The sequence below is a fragment of the Rhincodon typus genome, unplaced genomic scaffold, assembly GCF_021869965.1.
Source record: "Rhincodon typus isolate 14 unplaced genomic scaffold, sRhiTyp1.1 hic_rhity00000670, whole genome shotgun sequence".
NCBI lineage: Eukaryota > Metazoa > Chordata > Chondrichthyes > Orectolobiformes > Rhincodontidae > Rhincodon > Rhincodon typus.
Genome location: NW_025966308.1, coordinates 26,925 through 49,117, shown reverse-complemented (window position 1 = coordinate 49,117; position 22,193 = coordinate 26,925). Strand labels below are relative to the sequence as shown.

General features: G+C 43.9%; 1 protein-coding gene across 2 annotated transcripts in view; it reads left to right on the top strand.

The window, feature by feature from the left end:
• Nucleotides 1–7,684: 7,684 nt before the first annotated feature.
• Nucleotides 7,685–22,193, top strand: part of nudcd3 (NudC domain containing 3) — a 38,927-nt gene continuing 24,418 nt past the window's right edge. The window contains exons 1-3 of one of the 2 annotated variants that reach the window (XM_048621445.1): nt 7,685–7,764; nt 13,761–14,080; nt 20,988–21,111. In XM_048621445.1, the coding sequence (XP_048477402.1) occupies nt 7,696–7,764; nt 13,761–14,080; nt 20,988–21,111 (513 nt within the window). In that variant the 5' untranslated portion in view covers nt 7,685–7,695. Of the gene's footprint in view, nt 7,765–7,809; nt 8,174–13,760; nt 14,081–20,987; nt 21,112–22,193 lie in introns of those variants that run through there. The other variant, XM_048621444.1, reaches the window with a different exon arrangement.

The following is a 22,193-nucleotide window of genomic DNA, read 5'->3' as shown; positions in this document are numbered from 1 at the left end:
GCCACAGGTTTGGGATATCCTTAACTTGTGAAATAAGCCATACCAATGTTATATCTTAGCTGTATAGTCTTAGAGTCACATGGAACCTGAACAATCCAGTGATGATACGATCACAGCCACTATTCTCTTGTTAGCATTCCCGTGTCTGAAGTGATGCTGGAAACAGAGTCGATGATAACTTTCAGAACTGAACTGGACAAAGCCTTGTTGGAAATATTTATAGGGCTGGGATAGAAGAGACAGATTGGCACTACTTGGACAGCTATGAAAAGAGCTGCCACTGAAACAGAGGACTGAATGATGTCCTCTGGGCTGGATCATTTTAGATGATGTTTGTTTGACACTATTTTAATCAAATGTAGTAGTTGATTGACATTTTTTTGGAATCCAAATTCCATCATCTGCTATTGGTGGGATTTGAACCCATATCCCCAGAACATTACCTGAGTCTGTAGATTAGTAGTCCCATGATGTAGCCCTTTCAGAGGCGAGGATGGCCTTGTGCCATCAAGAGCCAGTCAGAGAATAGGAATACTGTGCTGAGTAACTATCCTCCTGATTCCCCAAAGCCTATCCACCATCTCCAAGGCATAAGTCAGGAGTGTGTTGGATTACACCCCACTTGCCTGGACAAGTATAGCTCTAATAAAACTGAAGAAGCTTGACAATATCCAGGACCAAGCAGCTTGCATGATGAGTACTACATACACCACCTTAAACATTAACTCCGTTCCCCACAAGTACACCACCAATACAGTGTGATTGCAATGCATACCATCTGCAAGACGCATTGCCACAATTTACTATGGGCTTGTCAAACTCACAACCTGTGCCATCATGGAGGAAAGAGTAACAGACATACGGGACCATCAGCAGCAAGGTCCCCTTCAACTTGCACATTGTACGGACGTAGGACCATATTGCTACTCTGTCAGTGCTACAGGGTTAAATGTCAGAAGTTACTTCCATATAGCATTGTAGGAGGATCTACGTCCCATGGACAAGTGTTTCAAGAAGACACCTCACTGTCAGCTTGACCAGAGCAATTCAGGCTGAACAATGAAAGTTGGCCTAATCAATGATACCACTTGCCATGAATGAATCTTAAAAAAAAAAAAAAAGACAGCTAAACTGTCAGATGTTGACCACAAATAACAGAATGGATGAGGCATTGACCGTCAAGTCCAAAGAACGTAGCTGTCCCCTGGTGACTGACTCTTAAATCGGGTTATTGGGTTACAGACAACTAGATTTGGGTGGGATGGTAACTTAGAGCTGCCCACCAGACTGGGGTGACATTGTAAACAAGGCAACTGAGCAGGAGGGGTGGAGCTGGCCAAATATAGACTTGTATAAGTAAGGAATTCCTTGCGTTTGTTTGTTTTCCTCATCTAAAGACTATACAGAATTGAACTGTTCTCGTGACTGTGTATGTAGATGAAGGACTTTTTTTTTGAACAAAGTATATTTTCAGAAGAAAAAGAACTGGCCACCTATTACAGATAACTGGCGTGTAGATGCTGACTGTTCTTTGGATCCCTGATACCACTTACCCCTTCTGAAGAAGCAGCTCCCCATTCCTCAGAGATATCCCTACCTTCGTGAGGGATGCCGAAACCTTTGCTTAGAGACAAACACCCACTTTGTTACAGAGTCATTCAATATCCCTGGGTAGTGGTGGCAGCGGGTGAGAAAACCAACAAGTTGCAGATGCATATGTTTTTTTAAAGTATCGGTAAGAGTGATCACAGCACAGTCCTTGTGGAGATGAAATCCTGCTTTCCCATTGAGAATACCCTCCATTGTGTGGCACTGTCACTGTGCTAAATGGGATAGATTTCAAATAGATCTAGCAACTCAAAAGTGGGCATATGAGGAACTGTGGGCCATCCAAAGCAGCAGAATTGTAGTCCAGTACAATTTGCAACCTCGTGGTCTGGCATATCCCCCCACTCAACCATGACTATCAAGCCAGGGGTCGACCCTGGTTCAATGGACAGTGCAAGAGGGACCAGCACCAGGCATACCTGAAGATGAGGCATTAACCTGGTGAAGCTACCAAACAGGACTACTTGCACGCCAAACAGCATGAGCAGCAAGTAACGGATAGAGCTAAGCAATCCCACAACCAACAGATCAGATCTAAAGCTCTGCAGTCCTGCCATGTCCAGACACGAATGGTGGTGGACAATTGAACAAGTCACTGGAGGAGGAGGCTCCACAAATATCCCCAATCCTCAATGATGGAACAGCCCAACATATAACTGCAAAAGACAAGTGCATGATCCATCTTGGCCTCCTCCACTGGTTCCCAGCATTACAGATATCACTCTTAAGCCAGTTTGATTCACTGACGTGATATTGAGAAACAGTTGGAGGCATTGGATACTGCGAAGGCTATGGGCACTGACAACATTCCGGTCATCGTACTGAACACTTGTGCTCCAGAACTTGCTGCTCCCCTAGCCAAGCTCTTCCAGTGCAGTTACAACACTGGCATCTACCCAGCAATGTGGAAAATTGCCCAAGTATGTCCTGTACACACAAAGCAGGACAAATCCAACCTGGCCAATTACTGCCCCATCAGTCTTCTCTCGATCATCAGCAAAGGTATGGAAGGTGTCAACAACAGTTTGGGTTCCACCGGGACAATTCAGCTCTTGACCTCATTGTAAAGTTGATGCAAATGTGGACAAAAGGGCTGAATTGCAGAGGTAAGGTGAGAGTGACAACTGTGACATCAAGGCTGCATTTGACTGACTGTAGCATCAGGGAGACCGGGCAAAACTAGATTCAATGGGTACCAGGGCAAACTCACTGCGGGTGGAGTCATACCTGACACAAAGGAAGATAATTGTGGTTGTTGGAGGTCAGTCATCTCAGCTAAAGGACATCTCTGCACGAGTACCTCAGAATAAGATAGCACCTTTGGCTCCATCCTCAGGTCACAGCCAGCGATATTTGGTGATGACTGCACAAAGTTAGGTATCATTTGTGACTCCTCAGATACTGAAGCTGTCTGTGCTTAAATGCAACAAGATCTGGACAATATCCAGCCTTGGGCTGACAAGTGGCAAGTAATATTCACGCCAGTCATTCCAGGCAATGAACATCTCCAATAAGAGCCAATCGAACCACTGCCCCTTGACATTCAATGGGGTTATCATCACTGAATCCCCCACTATCAACATCCTGTGGGTTACCATTGGCCAGAAACTCAACCGGACTCACCACACAAACACAGTGGCTACAATGGCAGGCCAGAAGCTCGGAATACTGCGGCGAGTAACTCGCCTCCAGACTCCCCAGAGCCTGCCCATCATCTATAAGGTACATGTCGGGCGTGCGATGGAATACTCCCTACTTGCATGGATGAGTACAACTGGGACAACACTCGAGACCGCTTCCAAAATGGCGCTGGAGTGTGGTGAGTGGGGCCCAACTGCTAACACTGGATCCGCGACCATGACAACAAAGAGACGAACCACTTACTGGCTTTTGGAAGGCCCAACACCAGATGTCGATCGGCAACCCATCTCTGCGACCTTACCTGACCTTGTGGAGACCTGACTTTGTGGCCCAGCCAGATCGAGATCAATACACCCTCTGGTGTACCCAAGGCTGCGATCGGTGTCCATGACCCTACTGGATGCACCCGTGTACCTTCTGGAACTGCAGACGACCTACACTGACTCCTGGGCCCGACCAGAAGCAGCCTCTTACCCAGGAAACGGGAGAGATGTGCTGGCCTGCAGGTGATGCAGTTTCATGTTCAGCATACTCCTGGCAAAGGTACAAGCTGGACAAACTTAAAGCTGGTCTCACCTACCAAAGGGAATTGAGTGGCCTGCTGTGTGCACTGTTTTACAAAGATATGGCTCACTCCTGCTTCACCTGACTGTTTCTGAATTTATCAGATGGTCCACACAACATCCTTGAGCAAGGCATGGGGCACAGGAGTCTGCCTCCTGATCAACACCTCTTGATGCTCAGATGTGATGACCCTGGCAAGTTACTGCTCCCCAGATGTAGAACAGTCAAATGCTGTACCTACTACCTGCCGTGGGAGTTCACTTCTGCTAGCCTGACAGCAGTTTACATCCGCCTCCATGCAGAAGTGAAGATTGCACTTGACGAAATGTACATTGCTACAAATAGCCTTGAGATGGAATACCCTGAGGACTTGTTCGTTGTAGCCAGCGAATCGAACCATGCTCCCATCAAGAGTATGCTATCAAGATACCATCAACATATCTCCTGTCCCACTAGAGGCCCAAGCACCCTTCACCGTTGTGACATAATCATGAAAGACACCAACTGCTCTAACTCCTGCCCATATTTTGGAAAATCGAACCATAAGACTGTGCACCTTTTCTTGGATTACAAGCAGAAACTGAAGCACGAGGACCTGGGACATAAAGTTGTCTAGTGCTGGTGTGAAGTAACGGATGAGCTCCTTTGTTACTGCGTGGAGTCGGTGGACTGGTCCATCTTAAGAACTTGGTGACCAACCAAAATGATAATAGCACTACCATCACAGACTTAATTAGTAATTGTCTGGAAGATGCTTGCCAAAGAAGTTAATCCGAGTGTTCCCCAAACGGAAACCATGGATGAAATGGGAGATGTTCTCCCTACTGAAGTCCAGGTCTGAGGCATTCAAATCGGGTGACCCTGACCTATACAGGAAATCTAGGTACGACCCTTGCAAAGCCATCAGGGACACCAAGAGACAAGGACACCAGACTAAACTAGCGTCCCAGACTAACTACACAACTGCACGTCGATTGTGGCAAGGCTGGCATGATATAACAGGCGACAAAGTGAAGTTGAATAGAATTGCTGGCAACGTTGCAATCCTCCCCGACGAGCTCAATGCATTTTGTGCTCGTTTGAAACCAACTGTCAGTGAAATGATGTGACCTGCCCTGCAGCTTCAGGTCCACCTGTACACAAAGTCACTGCTGCAAATGTCAGATCAGCATCTTTAGGGTGAACCTATGGAAAGTAACTGGCCCGGATGGAGGCCCTGGCCATGCACTCAGATCCTGTGCAGACCAGCTGGCTGGACTATTCACTGACATCTTTAACCTCTCCTTACTACGATCTGAAGTTCCCACCGACTTCAAGAAGACCACTATCAGCCCGGTGCCAAAGACATATCAGACAGCCTGCCTCAATGACTTACCACCTAGCGGCTCTGAAATCCATCATTAAGAAATGCTTCGAGAGGTTAGTAATGGCACACATCAACTCCAGCCTCCCCGACTGCCTTGATCCACTAGAATTTGCCAACCGTCGTAATAGGTCCATGGCAAACGCCATCTTCTTGGACCGACACTGATCCCTGGAACATTTGGATAATGAGAATACCCACATCAGGCTCTTACAGATTGACAACAGCTCTGCCTTCAACAGTATAATTCCTAACTTCCAAACAACAAAACATAGGTTTCTGCTCCGCCCTCTGCAACTGGATCCTTGAATTCCTCACCCACAGACCGCCATCATTAACAACACCTCCTCCACGATAATCCTTACTGGTGTCCCACAAGGCTGTGTACTCAGCCCCTTACTATACTCCCTATACACTCACAACTGTGTGGTCAAATTTAGCTTTAACTGGATTGATAAATTTGCTGATGACACCACCATCGTGACAGAGTACAGGAAAAAGATAGACAGCTTAGTGGCATGGTGCAAAAGCAACAATCTCTCTCTCTCTCTCAATGCCAGCAAAATGAAGGAGCTGGTCATCGACTTCAGGAAGTGGAGTGGAGTGGAGTGGAGGACACGCCCGCGCCTGTATTAATGGTGCTGAGGTCAAGTGGTTGAGAGCTTCAAGTGCTTCGGAGTAAATATCACCAGTGATCTATCCTGGTTCATCCATGTTGACGCTACAGTCAAGACAGTGCACCCACGCCTCAACTTCCTCAGAAGGCTAAGGAAATTCAGCAGGTCTACAATTACTCTTTCCAATTTCATAAATGCACCATAGAGAGCATTCTATGCAGATGTGTCACAGCTCGGTATGGCAACTGCTGTGCCCAAAACTGCAAGAAATTACAGAGAATTGTGAATGCAGTACAGTCTATCACGAAACTTAGCCTTCTCTCCATTGACTCCATCTGCAGTTACCACTGCCTTGGAACAGCAGTGAGCATAATCAAACACCCCTCCCACCCCGGTTATGCTCTCTTCCATCTTCTTCTCTCGGACAGAAGATGGAAAAATTTGAAAATGTGGACCAACAGATTCAAGAAAAGCTTCTTCCTTGCTTTTATTAGACCTTGATTGGACTGCTCATATATTAGAGGTGATCTTTCTCTGCATCTTCTCTGTAGCTGTAACATAATATTCTGTATTCTGTTCTACTTCCCTAATGCATTTGTGTGAGGTATGATTTGCCTGGATAGCATGTAAAACAAAACCTTTTGCTATATCTCAGTATATGTGACAATAATAAATCAAATCAAATCAAACAATAAATCAAATCAAGAAGTTTCACTACTATCCAGAACAGAGCAGCTGCCTTATTGGCACCACATCAGTAAGCATCCACTCCCTGCACCAGCGATGCTCAGTGGCAGCAGTGTGTACTATCTACAAGATGCAGAAATTCACCAATGATCCTTATAGACAGACCTCAAAGGAAAACAAAAATCTGTTTTGACCTCACAGACTTCTAAAATGTCAGTTAGTTGTCAAGAATTGTTGCAAGTTAGGAACCTATTTTATTCTTGTGTTTGCCAATCAGCAACATACTTTGTTTCATACTTTTATACTCTCAGTCGAATCTTGCAGCTTATTTCTTCTTTGGAAAGCTATCAAATTCCCTTTGCAGGGCCGTGCTGATGCAGTGGTTGTGATTTGATTTGATTTATTATTGTCACGTGTACTTAGGTACAGTGCAACATTTTGTTTTGCGTGCCGTACAGGCAGATCATCACATACCAAGATCATAGGGTGATTGAACAGAGTAAGGAAGACTAAGTTACAGCCGGAAAGAAGGTGCACAAAAAGCAAGATAAACATTGGATTTGAAATTTGAGAGGTCCGTTCAGAGGAAGCTGTTCTTGAACCTGAGATAACAAGGTGTAGAGCTGGATGAACACAGCAGGCCAAGCAGCATCAGAGGAGCAGGAAAACTGACGTTTTGGGTCGAGACCCTTCTTCACAGCTGCTTGGCCTGCTGTGTTCATCCAGCTCCACACCTTGTTATCACAGATTCCCCAGCATCGGCAGTTCCTACTATCTCTGTTCTTGAACCTGTTGGGATTTCTGGTTAAGCTTTTGTATCTTCTGCCTGGGTGTGGGAGGGGTCTTTGATCATCTTGGCTGCATTTCCGTGGCATCTCAAAGTGTATATGAAGTCAATGGATTGAAAGTTGGCTTGCATGACGGTCTGGGCTGTGCACACAACTTTGTGTAGTTTCTTACGGTCCTGAGCAGAGCAGTTGCCATACCAAGCCGTGATGCATCCAGACAGAGTGCTTTCTATGGTGCATCTGTAAAAGTGGGTGAGGGTGGTTATGGGCATGGTGAATTTCCTTAGCTTCCTGAGGAACAACAGGCATTGTTGTGTCTCTCCTCTGACTCAGGAGGTCTGCGTTCAAACATCCCCGAACGGTTTGCTTATAAAATCCATCTAATTCCCTTTTGAATGCACCCATTTGAACCTGCCTTCATCACCGGATGCACTCCAGACATCAGCTCCACCTCTTATTTGGTCTCCAGTCGCGTTTGCGTTGTGGCCGGGGGAAGGTTAGAGATGGGGCACGCGGGGGCGGGGGATGACTGTGGGTGACGGACCGGTTCCGCCGGAAGTCCCTCGGGCGAGCGGCCGGGAGGAGGGAGACGCGCGAAAGGGACGGGGGAGAAAACTGAAACCAAGAAAGAAAACAAAAGGATCGAGATTATTGTCGAGTCTCCAGGGAGACCCCGGGGGTCCAGGAGGATAAGGGACGAGGCGGCCATGGACGGCCCTCCCGAGGTGACCGAGATGTACGACCAGGCGCTGCTGGGCATCCTGCAGCATGTCGGCAAGATCGAGAACTTTCTGGAAGTTTTCTTCGGCTTCCTGTATAGGAAGACCGACTTTTTCCGAGTGATGGCGGTGAAGGAGGACAGGCTGGGGTTCCCACCCGGAGTGGCCGAGAAGCTGGCCCTGAGGGTGAGTGCCCGCGGACGGAGGCGGCCCCCACCGCCGCCAAGGCACCGGTTCGCTTTCTCTGTCGCCTCCCTCCCGACTAACTCCGTGTCCTGCTCAAGTTCAAACCCAGGCTTTCGCCTCCATCCACTTGTGGACCAAGACAGCCCAATGTCAAATCTGAAAGTGTTCTGGTCGAAAAGCCACCCTCTCAGCTACTCTCCCTCACTGATGCATTTTTGTTTTTGGTTCCTTTTTGCCCCTTTGAACTTAGTTGTTTCAGTGCACCGGCTGGCACCTCATCTTCCTTAAATTCCATTATTCAGGGCTTTTGTGGCGTGTTGATTGATTGTGTACCTACCTCTGGGCCAAAACATCTGAGTTCAAGTCCCATTTGCTGCAGTGATGAGGGGCATGGACTGGGTGGCCAAAAAGCACCTGCTGGCCCCAGCCCAAGGGTCAAGAACAAGCGGGTGCATTGCTGCAGGAGGTTTACAGGTGGCTAGAGGAATAGGGGCAGTGGAGGTTGGAGTGCACAGCTTTGGAGGGGAGTACAGAAGGGTAGTCACCCAACTTCGGGTGCACACACCCCGTCCAACGACACCTCGATTGCTGCTTTCAGATTCTAGAACAGATCTTTGCTTCTCCTTCAATCAAATGTACCCCAGGCCAAGACTCTAGACGCTTTCTGTTCCACTCCAATTCTGGTTCTTGCATGTCTGACTTTAGTTCTAGTAATGCCCATGTGCCTTCAGTCATCTGGATCTGAAGCAGTGAAGTGTTTCGAGTGGGGAACCTGGTGTCTCTGACTCACAACCTCGTTTTTTTTCCTTCTCCAGTATCAGCTTAAAATCTACATATCTTAATCAAGATCATGGGTGGCTCAGTGGTTAGCACCATTGCCTCACAGTGCCAGGGACCCAAGTTTAACTCCACCCTGAGGCGACTGTCTGTGTGGGTTTCCTCCCACAATCCAAAGATCTGCAAGTTTGGTGGGTTGGCCATGTTAAATTGTCCATAGTGTTACGGGATGTGTAGGTTGGGTGTGTTAGCCATAGAAAACACAGGGTTCCATGGATTGGGTAGGGGTTTGGGTCTGGGTGGGATGCTGTTCGGTGGTTCAGTGTGGACTTATTGGGCTGAATGGCCTGTTTGCACACTGTAAGGATTCTATGTCTTCTCATGTGACTTGGTGTCAGATCAAGCTGAAATTGCTCGTGAAAGAGCTTGGGATACTCCACCAAGTTAAAGGCACCATACAGTAACTCATCGGCTTCAGCCAATTCAGTTGACCCTCCTGTCCTTGTGCCAATTCCAGCTCACTCAGCCCTGAATGGGTGACCTTTGACCTTCCTGGGATTTGCACTTCAATTATTTACAGAATCAACACAAACATACAGAGAATCTAAGTAAATAGTGCTCCGAGGTGAGGAGCACAGAACTGCACACAGTAACTAGTTGAGTAAATTTATTGACAACTTGTTAAAAAGTGGTTGAGTTCACAAGAATTTCATTGTGAGAGGCCAGAAAAAGGTGACTTTCAGGAGTAATGCTGATCTAATGCTGTACTTAGTTCATGGATGGAATGAAACGTGAACAGCAGCACAACTTGCTTGATAAAAGTAAAATAGTGTGGATGTTGGAAATCTGAAATGAAAACTTAAATTGCTGGAAAAATTCAGCAGGTCTGGCAACATTGGTTGAGAGAGAGAAAAAGTGTTAATGTTTTTTCTTTGACTTGAGTCTTTCAGAACTGTCAGACTCAAAGTTAATTCTCCCTCTGTGCATTTGCTGCCAGACTACTGAGTTTGTCCAAAATGTTCTGTTTTTACTTCAGATTGTTCAGATTCAGGTGTATTTTATGAGACCTGTGAGTGCCCACAATTGCTTTCAAAATGTGGTGTTTGGCCTAGTGCCCATTTCTTGAACAGTGACAGGGATACAACATCTATAACAATGAGAATTAGTTTTTCAACATCTCGACTGTTCAGTTAATGACAACAGTGCATCAGTTGTTTTGATCGATACACATGATATGTGCGGAGCTGCGAACAATGAATGGTGGTGGAGAGGGCATTGCACACTCGTGAGTCCTTATTCTAAATTTAATCTGACAGGAGAGATTGTTTACATGAGGGAAGATGGGATGGTAGGAATGACACTGGCAAGGGAGGGATGCTGGAGGAAGGGTGAAGAGATGATTTGTTAATTGTGGCAGTCATTTGTTCCAGCGTTCAAGCTCACAGTCTTCCAATCCCACGTGGCCCACTTCCAGTTTCTTCCCAAAGTCCACAAACACGATATTTCTGCCGACCCTTGCCCCATGGAACTTAATGTCTTCATGCTTTTGACTCACTTTTTTCCCCCCTTGTCCAGTCCCTTCCCACTTGGATTGTTCTGATGCTTTCTGTCAGTTTCAGTATTTTCATTTTGCCGGCAACAGCTGCATCCCCTCGACCATGGACACACAATCCCTTTACATGTTCATTCCCGATCAGATTGTCTTTGGGCTCTCTGCTTCTTTACGGAGGCGCTCAACCATTCCCATCTTCCACCACCACCCTCCTCCACCTGATCGAGTTCATCCTCACTTCAAACAACACCTGCTTAAATTCCTGTCAGTTTTTTCAGATCAACGGTATGGCTGTGGGTACCCGCTTGGGCCCCAGTTATGCCTGTCTCTTTGTTGGTTATTTGGAACATAACTTTTCGTGTCTGACTTGTGGCCCCTTCACCCACAACGTTTTCTCTAGTACATCACTGACATCATTGGTGCTGCTTCCCTCTCCCAGAATTGGGAAAAAATGATCAATTTGGCTTCCAGTTTCCACCTTGCTCCCACCTTCACCTGGTCTGTCTCTGACTCCTGCCTTTCCTTCCTCGACACCTCTGTTTCCATGTATGGGGATAGACTAGCCATCAATATCCGCAATAAAAGCAGATTTCCATGTCAAAAGAGAAAGTCGAGTTTATGTTTCGGGTGCAGTCGCTTTCAGTGCAGCCAATCCATCTTTACCTAGTCATTTTTCTCCTTATCAGCTTTTCCCCTTCCCTCGCTTACTATCAACAATCTCTTTGTCTATTGAACGATATTTCTCTCTCAAACAAAAACAAATTGCTTGAGGAAACTGAGCAGGTCTGGCAGAGTCTGTGGAGAGAAAGCAGACTTAACATTTCAAGTCCAGTGACCCTTCTTCAGTGCCTTAACAGGAAAGGAAAGGGTAGATAAATATAAATGCTTTCCACTGTTTGGGGATTCCAGGACTAGAGTGCCGTAGTCTGAGAATTTGGACCGGATCGTTGGGGAGAGATGTTCGGAAGCATTTGTATATGCAAAGGCTAGGATGTGTTTGGAACTCTTCCACAAGAGACAATGGATGCAGGATCAGTTTTTGTTGATTTTACATCGACATTTTTATGAAGCAAATATACGGAGGGATATGTGCCAAAGGCAGGCATATGAAGTCAAGCAACAAATCAGCCATTATTTCTTAGAATGATGGAACAGGCTCAATGGCTTACTCCTGTTCTTCTGTCAGATTTCTGTTGCCTTTTCAAGAGGAAGGCATTATGCTTCTGTTGAACTATTGGAAAAAACGTCTGGTATTGAAAGAGATCCTGTTGCAGTAAAGATAGAAATTTGACTGCAGTTTTTTGGAGCCCTCTGACTTGCCTTTCCCCACCTTTGAATTGAGAAAGTTGGATTGTTGGACTAAGCTTGTGATTCCTGACCAAGATGCACTGTCAAATGCACAGTTAAGTGAACCTTTGTGCCATCTGAGCAGCTTTTCAACTTGAAAGTTATAGAAATAGAATGAATCCATTATAGTTGATGGCCCACAATTTAAACAAGAGCAGGTCAGTTACTTTTGGAAAAAGTTTCTGCAAATCAAAAGTAACTTGGATTGCCTTAGAGTGTAGATGTGCTTAATTTGTTGGGACTTGCTTATCAAAAGAATTAGCCTTCAGAAGAAAGGAACAGTTGAATTTATAATGTTTCTTTCACAATCACCTGACGTCTGAATTTTGTGTTATGGAAATATGAGATGAATGTTTTTCATTTGGCAGCATCACTATTTCGAAGCTTATATTTTTGTTTTATTTCCCAATAGTACTCTATTTCAATTCATACACTTTGGTTCTTGACAGACCCTTGTACAGTAGTAAGAAGAGTTAACAGTTCTTTGTAAACTTGAATTTCGATCTTCAATACCAATTTGGCCCAGTCAAAAGCCATTATCTGACACACCCACACCGATGAACACACCTCCATTGCACCAACATGTGACCTCACAGACTCTTGGTCTGGCAGCATGTTAATTTAAAAATATCCATGTTTGTTTTCAAATCTCACCCCCAAAACATACCACCCCATCTCTGTTTCTTCTTCCAGCTGTAAATCTGCCTAAGAACTTTGTACTGCTCCAATTGTGGCCTTTTGCGTTTCCTAATTTTAATCAGTCTGTCAGTTGTAGGTGAGGCCTCAGCAACAAGCTGGAGAGTTTTTTCTTTTCTTCCCTTCAATGTCTTGCCTCTTGATCTCAACACTTTAAAGATTCTCCTTAAAGTCTCCCGTTCTTGACCAAGCCGTCAGTCGTCCGCCCCATTATCGAATCATAAGTAAAACAAAAAAAAACAAATACTGAGAAGCACAAATCTAGTAAAATATCATCCACCTGAAATGTGCACTGTTTCTCTCTCCACAGATGTCAGATGTTGCTGAGTATTTCTACCATTTTCTATTGCTACTTTAGATTTTCAGCATCTTCAGTATTTTACATTTGTAATATGTACGTGATCCTATCTTGGATCCTGTTGATGTTTTGATCAAGGTGCTTTACAAAATGAATGTTCAGCTGGTTCATCGTAGTTCTATACTATGAAGGATTTGAATTTAGAATTCTTAAATTCCCTCTGAATTGGGTGTGAATTGGCGGAGACTTGAAATGTCTCAGTCTTGTCATAGTTTCTACAAGGGAAATGGCAGTGTTCTAGCAAAATATTCCTTAACCCCACTGCAACCAAAAGCTTTTAAATTGTTGAGAATCATACAGAATGGAAACAGACCCTTCTGTGCAACTTGTTCATGCCGACCAAGGTTACCACGTTAAACTAGTTCCATTTGCTTGCATTTGGCCCGTATCCCTCTTTACATTTCCTCTTCATGTACCTGTCCAAATGCCTTTTAAATGTTACACCTGTACCTTCATCTACCAGTTCTTCTGACAGTTCAGTCCACGTACGAACAGCCTTCTCTGAAAAGGTTGCCCATTGGGTTCCTGTTTAGTCTTTCTCCTGTCACTTTAAAATTATGCCCTGTAATTTTGAATTTTCCTACCCAAGGGGAAAAAAAACCTTTGCTATTCACCTTATTTATATTACTCATATTTTATCTGTCTCCTAGGTGCATGTTAGTTTAGGATTATAGTAAAAGTTGTCAGATATTTATCTCTCCTTGCCTGCTTTGCCATTTAGTGGAACTGTGGCTGATCTGTAAGCACCCTGTCCTTGAATAGCTTTACTTAATGTGAGGTCTTGTGGCTATAATCTTGTGTACAAGTGGGACAGATGCAGTCAAATGTTTTCACGAGTGCTTCATCTTGTTTTCAAGGCTTTCAAAAAGTTTGAACATTATTCTATTCAAGATAATGAGAGACGGCTGAAAGAACTGGAGCGGAAACTGAAGAGCAGGAATGTGGAAGAGGACAAACCATGTGTTCCACTTCCTGGCCAGGAGGTCGAGGTTGAGTCAACAGCAGAGGAACAACCTGAAGCAGAAGCAAGAGAGTCGGACGAACAGAACACCAAGCGCACGCAGAATGATGATCAAAAGATGCCTGCAGGTTTACAGCAACCCACCATGAGTGATCCACCGCAAGAGGGCGCTGCTGCTGCACCAGTTGCGAAAAAGGAGCACTCTGAGCCGATCAAGTATGTGTGCACATTTATTCTAAGATAAAATGGAAAAAAAAAGGAATCGGTATCTGTCTTTGTAGTGGCTGTGAGGATATTGGTAATAGCAGTTGTCTTTTGCAGGAGATCTGAAATGGATTGGTATCTTTGCTTGTTTCACTCAAGTGTCACCTCACTGCGCGAAGTCAATGTGACAGATTCTCTACTGCATTGCAGATATTATTTGTCACAGGGTTTGACTCACTGTCTGACTGCTTCCTATCTAGTGTTTGTACTTGGCTGTATCTGTTCCCCGGTATTGCAACTTAAATGACTCGTGAACAGAATTTTAAAATCAGACAATTGGATGCATTTTGGAAGGAACAATGAGAATAACAATGTAAAGTAAATGGTAAGATTTTTCAGAGTGAGCAGAGAATTATTGAATTGTACAAGTGGTTCCAGCAGCACAGAAAGCAGTCATGTGGCCAGTTATATCTGTACTGGCAGTCTGCCAAAGTAACTCACAGATACCCACCTGTCTGGCTTTACTTTGTACCCTGAAATTATATTTTCTTAGGATAACTGGCTTTTGAAAACGAGTTGAATCTGCTTCAACCACACACTCAGCTAGTGCATTCCACATCTTTATTGTGTCACAAAAATGCTAGGCTCCTATTGTCCTTCATCCTTTTGCCACTTAGCTTAAATCAACATTTCCTACTTTTAAAATCTTGCTGTAAATCAAAGCAGTTTCTGTCTGTCAACTCTGTCTGGATCCCTCTATGGTTTTGAACACCTTCACCCTCTTAATTTTCACTTCTCCAAAGAGACCAAACCCATCGTCTCCATCCCATGTGTTTCATGTGTGTTCCTCATCCCTGAACTGACTTGTGTGAATTTTTTTCTGCATCCTCTGTGTTGCCTTTACTTACTGACAGTTTGGTGCCCTGAACTGGACATACCACTGTCATCAGTGTTGTATAGGTTTTCATCTAATGTCCGTGTTTTTGTGTTCTAGGCCCCTACTGATAAATCTTGACTTCATTTCTCTGTACCTTATAGTGTGGAAAGGGTCACCAATCTAACTGCAGGTACAGCAGGTGACGAGACAACTAAGAGATGGGGGGGCCTGTCAATGCAGTACTGAGGGTGCTGTACTTAACTGCACACAGTATACGAAACAAGGTAAATGAGCTTGTAGCGCAGATTGAAATTGGCAGGTACGATGTTGTGGGTATCACAGAGATGTGGCTGCAAGGTAGTCAGGACTGGTAAGTAAATATCCAAGGATACACATCCTGTCGAAAAGCCAGGTAGACAGGTTGAAGGGGCAGGGTTGTTTCGTCTGTAAGAAATGAAATGAAATTGCTCAGAAGAAGTTATGTAGTGCTGGAAGGTGTAGAATCTGTTTGATAGAGTTGAGGGACCGCAAAGGAAAAAAAGATCCTGCTGGAAGTTGTGCACAGGTCTGTGAAGACTAGTCAGGATGTGGGGAAGAAAATACATTAGGAGATAGAAAAAGCATGTAAGAAGGGCAGTATTACACGATACATGGAGAACTTCAAGATGCAGGTGGACTGGGAAAATCAGGTGAGAAGCAGATATCAAGACAAGGAATTCATGGAATGTCTCGGAGATGGTTTTTTGCAACAGCTTGAGTTGGAGCCCACTTGGGAACAGGCAGTTCTGGATTTGGTGATGTGATGAGGCAGACTGGATGAAGCAGCTTAAGGTGAAGGAACTGCTCAGGTCCAGTGACCGCAATATTGTAGAATTCACCCTGCAGTTTGAGACGGAGAAGGTGGAATCAGATGTAACAGTGTTACAGTAGAGTAAAGGAAACTACAAAAGCATGAGGGAGGAGCTGGGTAGAATTGATTGAAAGGCAAGCCAAGCAGAAATTTCTGGCGGTAATTTGGAAGACACAGCAGAAATTCATCCCAAGGAAGAAGAAATTTGCTAAGGGGGAGGATGAGGCAACCATGGCTGACAAGAGAAGTTAGGGACACCATAAAAGCGAAAGAGAAAGCATACAATGTGGTGAAGATGAGTGGGAAGCCAGAGGATGGGGAAGCTTTTAAAAATCAGCAGAGACCAACTAGAAGCAATAAGGAGGGTGAAGGTGAAATATGAAACTAAGATAGCTACTGATATTAAAGAAGATTGCGAGAGTTTTTATAAAGATATCTAAAAAAGTGAGAGAAAAGCAAACATGCAGATTGGACATTGAAAAATGAGGCAAGAAAAGGACTCGGGGATCAAAGAAATGGCAGAGGAACTGACTTGGTACTTGGCATCAGTTTTCACTGTGGAAGGAACCAGCATAACAGAACTTGGAGAGTCAGAGGCAGAGATGAGTGCAGTGGTCATCTTTAGCGAGAAGGTACTGTGGTAGCTGAAGACGGATAAATCTCACAGACCACACGGATTACACCTCACAGTCCTGAAGGCGATAGCAGAGGAATTGTAGAGGCATTGGTGGTGAGTTTTCAGGAATTACTGCAGGCAGGGAGGGTCCCAAAGTACTGGAAAATGATGAATGTAATACCCAGTTTTAAGAAGGAATGGAGGCAGAAGAGGGTTTGCCTGGCCTTGGTCGTTGGTAATATTTTAAAGCTCGCTATTAAGGATAAGATTGTGGAGTACTTTGAAGTGCAAGGTGAAATAGGGCTGAGTCAGTACAGCTTTGTCTAGAGGACATCGTGTCTGACAAGTCTTTTGAGTGGTAATGAGCTGATTAGACAAAAGAGAGCCAGTGCATGTTGTTTATTGGGATTTCCAGAAGGCCTTTGACAAAGTGTGCACAGGCCGCTGCTGAATACAATACGAGTGCATGGTGTTAGGATAACGTACTGGCATGGATTCAGCATTGGCTGTCTGGCAGAAGGCAGACAGTGGGCATAAAGGGGTCTGTTTCAGGATGGCAGCTTGTGACAGTAGAGTTCTCTAGGGGTCCATGTTGGGAGCACAAGTATTCACGTTATACATTAACAATCTGGACAAAGGAGCTGAGGGCATTGTGGCTAAGTTTGAAGACAACACAAAGATAGGTGGAGGGGCAGGTTTTGTGTGGAAGCCGAAACGCTGCAGAAGGTTTGGACAGACTGAGCGAAGGAGTGGAAGATGGAACAGAATGTGGTAAAGTGTGAAGTTATGCACTACGGTTGGAAGAACAGAGGCGTAAATTATTTTCTAAATTGGAAAAGGCTTCAGAAGTATGAAGCACAAAGGGACTTGGGAGTCCAAGTTCAGGATTCTCTTTAGGTTAGCATGCAGTGGCAGTTGGCAGTAAGGAAGGCAAATGTAGTATTAGCATTCATTTCAAGAGGGCGAGAATACAACAGCAGAATGGTACTGCTGAGACTGTAAGGCTCTGATCAGACAGTGTTTGGAATATTGTGCACAGTTTTGGGGCCCTTTATTTGAGGAAGAATGTATGCTGGCATTGGAGGGGATCCAGAGGAGATAGATAAGAATGTTTCTGGGGATGAAGGGCTTGTTGTATGATGAACAGTTGAGGATTCTGGGTCTGCCCTCTGTGGACTTTGAAGGATGAGGGGGGGATCTGACTGAAACTTAGAGAACACTGAGAAACCTTGATTGAGGAAGATGTTTTCACTCATCAGAAAGACCAGGACCCGAGAACACCGCCTCAGAGTGAATTGATGACCCTTTAGAACTGAGATGAGGATGAATATCTTCCAGCTGAAGGTGGTTAATCTATGGAACCGAACTCGCTGCTGCAGAGGGCTATGGGGGCCAGGTCATTGAGTGTATTTCAGACAAATCGACCGATTCTTGATTGGTAAGGGTATTGAGTGCTTGGTGGGGTGGTGGAAGCAGGAGAATGGATTTGAGAAACGTATCAGTCATGATCAAATTGTGAAGTAAATGTGATGGGCCGAATGGCCTAATTCTGTCATATGACTTTTGGTTTGACTATTTTTTGAAGTGAAGCTGCCATCTTCTGTAGAAAAGAAGTGCATAGAACTTGTTGGTCCCTTTGCTCATGCAGCCCCTGAGAATTTTACCGTCCACGTTATGTTGCATCTCCTCATTGTTACTATCTCAATGAATCATTTCATATATGAATAAAGACACTCCGTGATTCATACACATGGGTTTGAAGACGGGTAAGCAAGCTCACAGTACTTTGGAAAAAGAATCTGTGATCTGGAGGAATTAGAATGAAAAAATGATGATTGTATGCAATGGAGAATGCTAAACTGTAGTGCTCATGAAGTGAAATGGCTGCTGTTTGTCGACCTACAAATGACATGGATGTTGGAATTCAGAGTATAATTTCAAGATTTGGCAATGATATCACACTGCAGGAATTTCAAACAGTGAGGACAGTACTAATTGCCTGCCACAAAACAGGCTAGTAGTGTGAGCAGACACTGGCAAAGTTTACAGAGAGGTTTGACAAGATGGTTTTTGTTAGAAGGGTCAGGAGGCAATCCCATCATTCGAAATAGTGTACAGGAGCAGAAGGATAATAGAACAGCATGCGCATGGATTGAGAGCATGGTTAACTAAATGCATGGGGTTTTGGACTTCATAAATAGATATTTTGAATTCCCTGTGCAGTGAAGCATTTGAGGCTATGTCGTTGAGTGTTTTTAAAGCAAAGATAGATACATTTTTGAACAGTAAAGGAATTAAGTGTTATGGTGACAGGCAGTTAAGTGGAGCTGATTCGACGCAAAGATCAGGCATGATTTTATTAAATGGCAGAGTAGGCTCAACGGACAAGATGGCCGACTCCTCCTATTTCTTATGTTCTTGTGTTCGGCTGAATCTGCACAAAACCCTTGTCAGGCCACATCTGTAATATTGCATCCACTTCTGGTTACCACACACTTAATGACCTGTATGTGAGTCCTTGACATTAGGGATTTATGAATATGAGTTGGCTGTTTAGGCCATCGGCTGACCCTACCATTCACTCATGGCTGATCAAACGTTTGAATGGAATTTACCTACTCCATCCCTGCAACCCCGAATATCATTGCTAGACTGAGCTTCCACAGCACTCTGTTGCAGAGTATTCCAAAGGTTCGCAATCCTTTGATATTAAAAAAAAGGAATCCTCATCTCACACCTAAGTGGTTTCCCTTTGACTTTTTCATTTGTGTCCCTGGTTCTTGTCTTCCCAGTCAGGGGAAGTATTTTGCCTACATATACCCTGTCTATGCCTTGAAGTATTTTTAAAGTTTCACTGCAATCACCTCTCATTCTTTGAAATTCCAGAGAGTGCAGGTTCAGTTTGCCTAATCTCTCTTCTTAGGACAGTCCCACCATCCCGTGAATAAGTTTGGCGAACTTCAGTTGCACTGTTGCAATAACATCTATCGCGAGACCAAAACCATACACTGCAGTCTATTTGGGGGTCAAACTAATTCCTGCCCCTAAGGGGCTGCACTCCGAAAGCTTGTGATTTCAAATATACCTGGTAGATTATAACCTGACATCACGTGACTTCTCACTTTGTCCACCCTAGTCCAACACCAGCACTTCTACACCATGACATTGCAGCTTTTACGCATCAATTAACTACTTTGATCCCTGCCTCTGGATGGGAAATAGTGTGTTCAAACAGGAAACTGGATGATACAAGATCAAGAGTTCTCTTCCAAAAGAACCATGGTCATAGTGTTGAGCTTTGGCACGGACTTTGGCACGTTGGATGCCTTTATCCTTTTTGCCTGTCATGGCCAGTTTTCTTTTCAATTGTTAACCTCTGCAGAAATAAATCCTCTCGTTTTCTCCTCTCCTGAAATGCGTGTGTGTTGTGTTTGGACTGATAAATATTTGTACTTATTACCAATTGTTTGTGCAAAGAAATTCTTGGACTTTGATTACGTTTAGTTTTGATAGTAAACCAATAACTGTCTTTTCAAAGAAGTCTGATCAGTTGATCTTTTCACTTAAAACCTGATTTGGATGAAGTATCTATTTGGCCTTGAAAGCAACCAGGGAAAGTCTTTTTTTGATGTTATGTGCCCAGTGGAGGAATGGGACTAGTGCAACAGTGCATACCATGTTCATGGCACTTTATAGAATGGAATCCCAAAGACAGCAGGATATTTCTGCCTGTGTTTAAAAAAAAAATGTGCATTTAGTGACTTAGTACACTGGATGCCTGACTTGCACTAAAAGCCAAAAATTAAAATGCATTCTTGAAACATGAGATACATTTAAAACGATACAGATTTTTTTGTTGGACCCCTCTCTGCTAAATGCCCGCAGCAACCGGTCTTATTCCTGAATTTTACGACAATATTGTCTGAGTGCCATTAAAACAGTTGATCAGGAAGATGTAAATGAAGATTTTTGTTATTTCATTAATAAAGAAAAATGAATCTAATCCTCTTACTGTAGATAAGTGTACATCGTATCCCAATGATGAAGCTGCCTGAGTGAAAATTGAGCTAACCACTGCACAGTTTTTCACCACCAAAACCACTTCCAAACTGGCTGAGTTATTGGTTAAGGTACCACATGGAACCGATTTGGCTGTTAAGTTCCTTTGGCTGGGTCAAGGGTGATCTACGTCACAAATATAAAACAAAACACAAATGGAAAATTGCTGTAAGTTAGATTATTCTGAAGCTTCATCAAGCTGGGTTTAATTTATGTCCAGCTGAAGTGATCTGTAGGTTGTGTTTGGTGGATACTGATGAAATATTTAATTGGTGTGAATCCATGTCATGAAATTATCTTAGAGTTTGTACCATTTTGGACATCGAGTTTAAAAGAAATGGCAATATTTTGCATTGGGTTTTTCATTAATGGTTGGGTACACATGGCTCTGTTCTTGTGTGAAGAATGTTGTTGACCTTGGTATTGGCAAGTGGGAAAGTCACTTTCTACAGTGTTATTGTCATACAACTGCAGGAATAACACGTTGCCTGTGCTGACTTGGTTGGTTTATTTGCAGGAAATGTGATGAAAATTCTGACAGTTACAATGGAGCTGTGAGGGACAACTACACTTGGTCCCAGGATTACACTGACCTGGAAGTGAAGGTGCCAGTGTCCAAGGCAATTGTAAAAGGAAGACAGGTAAGATTCCATCTACTGCATGGCACGCAACTTATTCAAATGAGTGAGCCTCATTGTGTTCCAGGTTAGAGTTCACAATTCTGTCTTGAAAGAATGAAAGAGTGTCATGCTGAAGAATAAATTGGTCATGACTTGAACCAGTTCACCACAAAACTGTCCTGGTGAACTCCCAGGTTTGATTTCTGACCTCGGCTGCAGCAGCAGTTTGGTGCAGCTAACAACTTTTGCTGTTGAATGCTAAACCACAGCGTCTTTTGGTAAGCATGTGTCAAACTCGGACAGAAAAAAAATCAGTGATGATAGTCAGCCTTTGGTCTTAGACAAGAACAGGCTACTGGGTGGGGTACAGATATCTTAGCAGAGGCAAAGAATTTAAGACAAGTTCATTGCTTTAGAAGGTGCAGGCAGAAAATTGTGATGGAGAAAGAAGACTGAAGGAGACTAGGTACCGAAATATAAAACCTAATATTACGTTCCTGTCTGATGTTATGACCGAACAAGTCAGATCCCAGACTGAAATCTGGCTTGATTGATTATTTTTGTTTTATCTCTGTTCAATGGGGTTTATCCCATCACCATATAGTGCTCAAACATTAGTGAGAATTTACTTCTCTATCACATCAGTTTGACTGAACTGTTAACTTATATTCCCAGTCTTGAGAGATTGATAGCATCTTCTTTGATTTTTTTACACAATGGAACTTGGATATTCTCAGCTTTGAATCGCCTCCCCCCGCCGCCATTCTGTTCTGGGCCTTTTCAAGTCAAATCCTTCTCCTGACTTGACTTGTTTCCTAACTTGGCTGAATTAACTCCTTTCTCTAAGGTCAACTGTTTGCAACTTCTTGCTTCAACCAGGATTTCTGCAAATTTCAACTAAAAAAGCTTTTCAAGATATGGAATTTTTCCCTGTACATAAAAAGTTGTATTTCTGATGTTTCTAAGCTGAAAGCAAGATAATGCTTCTAAAATTGAGCTCCACCTGCTTGTAAAACTCTCCCAATAAAAAGAAATTCCCACGATCACTCCAGAAAGCATTGGTCTCATACTTCATTAAAAAAGGCTCCATCAATTCTCGCAAG